Consider the following 8606-nt stretch of genomic DNA (forward strand, 5'->3'; position numbering starts at 1 on the left):
GTGTGTTCCTTCAGCTCAGGGTAGACAAGAAAGACCAAGGATTTGTCTTTCAAGAGTATGGAATCAGGCAGATGGCAGCTCTTATTCCCAAGCTTCGCTGTCCTCACCCAGAAAGCGGGTCTCTGCGAGCATTAGAGGAAACCTTTATCAAGGCGTCCTGGCTGGCCCTGGGCTGGGTGGTCACAGCAGATTTGCTACTCTTGTTCTGGGATGAATGGACACAAGGGGGCAATGGGCAAGCAGGGCGTCTCCCAGGAGAGTGAATTAGAAAGCACAGCAGCCCTGTCCAGCTCCATCCTTGGCTTCTGACACCAGGGATAAAGGCAGCCCCGGGCAAGTCTGCAACTTGCCAGGTCCAGCTACAGTCAGGCAGGTACGACTGAAGTGGGAAGAGAGAAGAAACCACCACACGGTCCACAAGCCAGTGGCGCTCTGGCCCTAATGGTGTGCTGTCCCTTCCTGTTTGTCACCTGCATCCCAAGCCAGCATAGACATCAAAGTTTGCAGTGGGACTTAGGTCACACAGGGCTACCCAGAGCAGGGCCCCTGCATGTGGCCTCAAGTTCATTTCCATTTCTTGGTCTGGGGCTCCCTCTCAGTCTCATCTCCCCAATCCCCACTATGTACCCCATGATCCAGCCATGCATGGCCATTGTCATTGCTCAAATACAGCATAGGTTTAATTTTTTTCATTGAAAAGCTGATGTAACAACATTACTTTAGACATTTTCAAAAGGCAGGTAGTGACGGTCAATGCAAAGGGACAAAAATACCATCATCTCAACATAATACAATCAGCATTTTTAGATTTGCAAGTTGGCTTCTAATTCTCAGACTCGATATATACCCATTTTATGTAATTTCTGGTAAACCTGGTAAACTTGCACTTTAAATACTTCTCTTTCCCTTTAACGTTACTTCCCAAATATGTTTTCATTTTCCACATTTGCATGGAGGTTGAGCGTGAGCTCCGGAGTCGTACGACAAGGTGGATGTAATTAACGCTACTGAGCTGCACCCCTGAAAGTGGTTAAGAGGGTCAGTTCTATGGTCTGTGGTTCGTTGTTGTTGTTTTACCACAAATGAAAGTTTTAAAAAAACATTCTTTTTAAGAGCGTGAGCTCTGGAAGCAGCATCCTGAATACACATCTCAGGTCCACCACTTACTAGCTGTGTGACCTTGAGCAAGAACTTAATCCCTCTAGTCTGTTTCCCAGTTTTGTGAATGAAGATAATAATAATACCTATACCTCACAGGCTTGCTGTAAGGACTGAGGGGGCTAATCCATGCAAGGCATTAGAACAGTGCCACACACTGTAAGTATGCAACCGGAACAGGTTACTCTACTCCATTGACTGTAAGATGCCATCGATGACAGGAATTACCATTATTTTATGTACCACTACAAAAGGAAAACACTGCCCATTATAACTTAGGATACGATTGATTGTAAGATGCACCTCAATTTCGGAGATGTAAATGTTAAAAAAAAAAAAAAGCGCATCTTAGAATCCGTGAAATACAGCATTAGCATCACGTGGTCTTCACCCACAGTATTCTGATATATGTCTTGTATTTTCATGCCATGTGCCTTTGTACTCACTGAATATTTAGATTTTTTCCACCTTCACCTTTCCTCTGGCAAATTCTACCCAGCCTACCCGGCGCATTTTAAATGACCCTTTCCTGTGAATCTTCCCTCCCCCAGTAAGAATGAGCGCCCCTTCTTGGTGCTCCCATGATTCTTTGCGAACATCTCATTCGCAAATCGTCCCACCCTGTGGTTGGCCTTGTGCACTGTCCCTCTCTCCCCTGGTTCGGAGCTTCTCTTCCTTTTGTGATCCCCCAGCACCTAGAGCTTACCAGGTCCTGAATCAACCCTTCTTCGACCGAATGGAGAACTCAAGCAGGTTTCAGAGAAGAGCTAGTGAGGTAGCTCCCAAACTGGGAAATCCCCCTTTGGGGCTGGCTGATGAGTGAGGAGGGGAAGCGAGGCTACCTTAGGAGTGATCTTCCAGCCCGAGAGGTGATGCCACACAGCATGTTAACCCAGCTCTGAGGACAGCCGTCCGTGCAGCATGGGCATTCAGGGCAGCCACAGGCAGAGCTCTGGGATGGCTTCCTAGGGTTACAGCCTGAATCTTTTTCTCTGATGGCGGTTAACAGTACATAACCCAGACGGTTTAGAGCAATGCTTCTCAAACTTTAACTTGAATCGGAATCACCTGGAGGGCTTATTCAATTCAGCATGCCCCGCCATGCCCCTGCCGAGTGTCTGATTAAATAGGTCTGGGTCGCAGCCCAAGAATTTGTGTTTCTGATAAGTTCCAGAATTTGTGTTTCTGATAAGTTCCACGGTGCCACTGGGCTTGGGACCGTTCTTTGCCATGATGCTGAGAGGCAGGGTGATGGACCACATGACTTTTCCAGTTCTACATTGAAACGTTTCTTTGTTCTAGGTGTTTCTAACTGGGGAGGCAATGCCTTGGCCTGTGCTCTGTACATCCTGAACTCATGTGAGGTCCATGGACGTTACTTGAGGAAGGCAGTCGGGCCCTCCAGAGCACCTGAGGACCAGAGCTGGACTTAGGCGCTCCCATCTGTCACTAAGGTAACAGACCCCACAGGCCACTCCCGTGGGTGCAGCTTTTTTCCTGGATGAGGCGTAGGCCTAGCATTCTAAGCCATAAGCCAAGGGCTGGCACGAGATGGACTGGATTGGGTGACCTTTGACCTATTAGTGATCCTAAATTATGGAAGTCCTGCTATAAATGACTATTTTCCTTCTAGTTTGACTTTGGGCAAGTTGCTTAACCTCTCTGAACCCCATTTCCTCTGTCTGTAAAATGGGGCCCATTGGCGTTGTTGTTGGAAGAAGCGAATGCAGGCACACCTCAAAGGTATTGCCGGTTCAGTGCAGACCACCACACGGAGAGTAAGTGGTAATCTTTTTGCTAGTGGAAGGTCTTGTCTTCAGTTTTTTAAAAAAAATGCAACACCTGTGAAATGCAATAAAGCACAGAGCAGTAAAACGAGGTACACCTGTATCTGACCCACTTCATACTGGTCGCTGGGGGTGTCCTTGTCATCCCTTTCCAAGGAGTTTACACTAATATCTCACAAGGGGCAGTTGGCCATCCCACAAAGTGCTAAGATGTAGGGGCTAAGGTGGGAAGAGGATCCTGGGGGCTGGAGGCTGGAAGGAGTAAACCCAGAAGAAGGGAAGCCTTCCTGGCAGGAGGGATGATGGGAACAGAAGCTGGGAGAGGAGGACAAGCTTAGTGCTGGTTTGGGGGGGCTGCTTCTGAGGCGGAGGGCAGCGGGCCATGAGTGTGGTAGGAGTAGAGGAGGGCTTCTGACCCCAGGGTCCACGGAGAGGGCGTCCATCAGTTCTCTGAAACAGTTTGCAGAATTGTTCCACACATGGATTTTTCTGGGCAAGGATACGTGGTTTTATTGGATTCTCCCGGTAGTCTGGGGCTATTAAGAGCCCCTGAGCAGAGGGAGATCAGGTTAGTGTGATCCAAGGAAACCGTGGCTCCCTCACTGAGGGGTCTGGCCGAGAAGTGACACGGGAGGGCTTTGAGCAAGGGACTCTAAGCCCCACTGGTGGCCTCCGTGAGCTCTTCTGACTGCAGAGCCAGCAATCCGAGGGGCTCTGTGCAGTCTTAGGCAGCCTGCAGTAGACAGATGCAGAGGGAGAGCAAGCATCTCACGTGTAGGTCTAAATTATGTGAACTCACACACGTTCAGGGAAAGCCCAGGATAGAAGGCCGGCGCTGGCAACGGTGCCTGCAGTTCTGCCCCCAGCGCCAGAGCCTGAGCAGGAGACTCTGCCATTCCTTCCTCGGGCCTCAGTTCCCAGGCTCTCGCGTGGTCAGCTGGGACTGCCCACCTGGGAGAGAAGCTGGTGACGTGTCAGTCTCTTAATGGGGCACCTTCTGGGAGGATTTTCCAGAGTAGTTTGGATCATGGAAGTTGGGGCCAAAGCCCTGAGTTTACATCTAAATCCCAGGTCAGAAGTGACTTCACCTGTGAGTTGACAGCTTCACCAGAGCTTCACTCTCTCCTGAGGATGGGCAGGAAGCAGGACAGGCAGCAGGGTGGATGGGCTAGAAACACCTTAAGAAGCAGTGGAGGGAGCTGGGGTGTTTGGTGTGGAGAGAAGGCTGGGGGGCCTGAGGCCTCACGCATCTTAATGGCTTCCTGGGGGTGGAGGACGGGCAACCCCCTCAGTCACTTGAGGCACAAAAGCAAGCCAGAAGGCAGAGGTTACAAGAGCAGATTTTAGTTCAGTGTAAGAAAAGCTTGTTCATCTCAGCTGCCTGGCCCTGTGAGGAGGTAAATCCTTGTTGGATAGATGGGTGGGTGGGTGAGTAGGTGGATGATGGATGAGTGGATGGGTAGATGATGGATGGGTGAGTGGGTGGGTGGATGATGGATGAGTGGATGGGTGGATGGATGGATGGGTATCTCTGACTCCATGTTCTCAGCTTTTCCCAACGTGGCTCAGGAGTTTCCTGGTTCCTGGTCATGCCAGGGTGCCCTGCATGAGGGACGGGGAGAGGTGGGGCTTATGAGGCTGAAGTGACATTTTCAGGGGAAGTGGTCTTCCCTAGAGGAAAGGGCCTCTGTGCTTTCTTTGCATGTCCCGGATCTGGACTGGAAAAAAAGAAAAAAAACCCACTCAGGGCGCTGCCTCACAGATGAGCCCTGATTCACACAAACACAGAAGAATGAACCCAGCGAAACACACTCACACGGCCCAGACACTTACCCTCCAGGACGGAAAACTCTCCTTTTGCATTTCTGCCCATAAATGTATTAATACAGCACCGCCCTTATAAAGAAAATAAAAAGGAACATTTTTAAAGCAAAAGTACAAAGATATGTTTGTTGAGCCCCTCCTTGGGGCCAGGCCCACCCTTGCTCTGGGAGATAGTGAGGGGTCAGACCTGGCCCCTGCAGAAGGGACTCAGGATCCTCAGGGAGACGATACAGGAGAGGTGACTTCAGGAGCCAGGATGCAAGTGTGCACAGCAAGCTGCCGTGGAGACACAGAGAATGGGCACATAGTTCATTCAGAGAGCTCAAGAAAGGCTGCCTGGAGGAGGCGGCACTCAGCTGGGTCTTAGAGGGTGAGAGCAGGATAGAAACAGCTAGTTAAGGAAGAGTGGGAAGGGCCTTCCAGGCAGCAAGACCCACATAAGCAAAGGTGCAGGGACATGATGTGGTTTAGTGTTCAGGAGAATAACTAGAATGTCCATACTAGAGCTCTGTGAGTCACTCCTTGGGGGTCCTCGTGTCATTAGGAGATGCTGGGCAGAGCGGTAGCCTGAGATGATGGTGAAGCTTGGTTGGTTAGGGGCAGAGAAATGGCCCTCATCTCTGCTCTCTGAGTTGCTCGTATGTAGGGCCTCCCATATTTAGGGACAATTCTTAGGAGTCTGATCATAACTATAGCAGGAGTAGGCACTGTGCTTAGGAGCCCAGACAAGGTGGCCACACCCTGCCCATGGTGGCCCTTGGCTGTGCCCTGGGGTTTTACTCAAAGGCAAGCAAATGGCTGAAGAGCAGTCCCCAGACCTTGTCAGGGACCAAGAGCTGACTGATGACACCTTATGAGAAGGACTAAGGATGGATGGACAGATGGATGGATGGACGCATGGACAAATGGATGGATGGATGGATGGACAGAGGGCCAGAGGGACTGTTGGCTGGCTGGCTGGCTGTATGGACGGGCGGGTGAGGAGATGAATGGGTGAACAGACTGATGGATGGGAGGATATGGATGAATGGCTGGATGAGAGGCAGAAGCATGTCATCCTGGGCTGTCATTCTATTTCAGCATTTTCATCTCGCTCCACTTTTTTTTTCCATAACTTTTTTGCTGAGGTATAACTGACATGAAGTATATAAATTTTAAGTGTACAGTGGATGAATTTTTACATATGTATGTATACATATATATGTGTATGTATACATATGTTACACATATGTATATATATGTGCAGCTGTCACCAAGATCACAGTACAGAACAGCTCCAACTTCTCCTACCCACTTTGCACAGCAACATCGCCTACCCCTGACTATCAGCCTGCCATGCTCCCCATGTGAACCAATAGCGGCCACCCACACACTCAGCCTCTAAGCCCGATGTCATCCTGGGGCCTCTTTCCCCATTCACAATGAGCAAGGCCCCAAGCCCAGTTCACTCTGCCTCACTTCGGTCCCCTGTCCCTACGCTCCTGTCCCACCGTCTCAGCCTGGACTGGCATAGCAGCCTTCAGTCACCCTGCCCCTAGCCATGCCCTGGTCAATTCTCTCCCCACCACCAGCACCTCCGCTTGGCGAGGCTTCCTTGCAGATGGTGATGCCTGGAAATTTGCAGGCGGTTACTGCCAGTCCAGCTGATGACTATGGCTCTTAGAGGCCGAGTGCCAGCCAGTTCTCATTGACTGATCACGTGTACCCTGAGGACTCCAAGGCCCTCCCTGGGACCCAGAGGGATCCAGATGGTGGGGGCAGACAGTGTGCTGGGAGGAAGTGGCCCAATGGTCCCAGAAGCATTCCCCATAAAGAAAGGATATGACTCGATGGAGAGGAGAAATGGGGTAATAAAGCCCAAACAAAAGGCGGGAAATGCCATTCTGGGTTGGGTGGCTCCCAGGACGGGGCTAGTGGACAAACAGCTCTCTGGAAATCTCTCGTGCCTCCCCCGGACCTGGCTGCCAGGGCAGAATGGGAAGGCAGGCTCTCAGGCCAGCTGAGCAGAGACAGTTCTCCAGGTGACACTTGCCAACGCTTTCACCATTGTTGTCAGGCAGTGCTCCTCATAGCCCCGCACTTGGCTCATTCCCACTCTTTTGTCACCTGTGGTCTTAGTTGTCCCTCCTCCCGAAAGTCTTCCTTGAGCTTCTCTAGTAAAGGGGATGGGGTGCCGTGCTCTATGCTGTGATGCCATGGACTGTGCCTACCTGGGCACTCATCTAATCCGTGAACCCCCCGGGGCAGAGACCCTGTCCCAGTCACGACCGTGTCCCTGGTTCAGGGCCTGGCACGTAGCAGGTGCTCAATAAAACTTCCATGGGTGAGCGAATGAATTAGCAAACGTCCGAGCAGGAAGGTGAGGACCCTTCTGAGATACGTCCCGTCTTCCTGTCGGGATTCCCTGGTCCCCTCCTCTCAACCCCTCTTTTCTGTGAAGGAAGAAGAGGCGGAGGATGTGTTTAACTTCTGCCCCTCAGAAGTTAACTTCTGCACCATCCTCTCTTTTCTCCTTTTGTCTTTACCTAAGATCCACCTTCCTCAGGGAGACCAGAGCTATTCAGCTGCGACAGACACATTAGTAGCTTAAACGCGTGGTTCTTTGGCGCCTTTTTTTTTGGAGGGAAAGAGTAGGAAGGGAATCACAGCACTTAAGAAAGTTCTGGGCTAAACGCCAGGGACCCAGCCCTGCCAGTAATAATCCGCTTCGCTTCGTGAGCACCTTCTGTGTGCCAAGGAGCATGCTAGGCGATCTACTTGCATTATCTCATTTAATCCTCACGACAACCCTCTAAAAATGGCATAATTATTAGTATCATTATCATGAACCTCCCCATTATGCAGATGAGGTCACTGAGGCACAGACAGATGCCCTGCGCTGCAGCATTAGGAGGGGCTGCATTTCTTCAATGGCTTTGCTCGCTCCCTCCAGATGCTCCCACATCCACCCCAGGGAATATTTAGAGGGTGACAGCTGCAGGGCTTGGCATGTGCCCCACAGGTGGCCAGCCAGTTCTTGTTGGAGGGTCTCAGGAGAAATGGGGGCCTTCCTGACACAAAGGCCAGGTCTAATTCAGAGCCGGGCAGGGGAGAGGTCAGCAGGAAATAGCCCACACCGCACCTGTAAAAGGAGTCTTTCGTGTTTGTTAAGAAAATGCAGGTTTCCATAAAAAGCATATTAGTTACATGAAGATAACTAGAAGAAACAGCCCAAACTGTTCAAAGTGGCTGCTTCTGCGGAGTGGGTTTGTGGCCCACTGAGGCCTGATGTAGCTTTTCTCATTAAGTGCCTTCCAAGGCCATTAGTATTTTTAACCAAAAGTTTATTTTTGAAAAAAGAGGCCGTATCAAGTCAAATGTTCTTCCTCATGTGTTTTTTTTCTTCTTCCTTACGACTTCGATCTCTGCCTCCTTTTTTTCTAGGAAGAGAAAACGTTGGGCATCCTGGTACGGCACAGAGTCCGGAGTGGCGTCTCAGGCAACGTGGCCATGGAGGTGGATGGGCTGCCCTTCCACCGTACCCACGCCCAGGTGACCCAGAAGCTGTTGGATGTCACCGAGGTGCCCGTGTGAGCTGACATTACAAGCATGGGGAGTGAGTCCCGGATGGCCACACCTGGATCAAGGGATCTCGATCCTTTTTTTACAACAGCCTTGCAAATAAACACCAGCCCGGGGTGAGCAGCGTGCTCCACGCTGGCTGAGAGCCTGCATGCCCATTCCTGGGAGGCAGTAGTGCATGCGGGCCAAGGAAAAGTTTCTCTGGGGTTTCCAGTTTTTGCTTTTATTCGTAAGGGTCTAGAGCTTTTGATTTCAACCCTCCTTCACCCTGGCTCC

General features: G+C 50.8%; 1 protein-coding gene across 1 annotated transcript in view; it reads left to right on the forward strand.

Moving 5' to 3' along the window:
- Positions 1-8342, forward strand: part of DGLUCY (D-glutamate cyclase) — a 55407-nt gene extending 47065 nt beyond the window's left edge. Inside the window, 2 exon segments of the mRNA XM_011373179.2 lie at positions 2461-2612; positions 8193-8342. Coding sequence (XP_011371481.1) covers positions 2461-2612; positions 8193-8342 — 302 coding nt within the window.
- Positions 8343-8606: the final 264 nt, after the last annotated feature.

Source organism: Pteropus vampyrus, unplaced genomic scaffold (genome assembly GCF_000151845.1).
Source record: "Pteropus vampyrus isolate Shadow unplaced genomic scaffold, Pvam_2.0 Scaffold219, whole genome shotgun sequence".
In the NCBI taxonomy this organism is placed as follows: domain Eukaryota; kingdom Metazoa; phylum Chordata; class Mammalia; order Chiroptera; family Pteropodidae; genus Pteropus; species Pteropus vampyrus.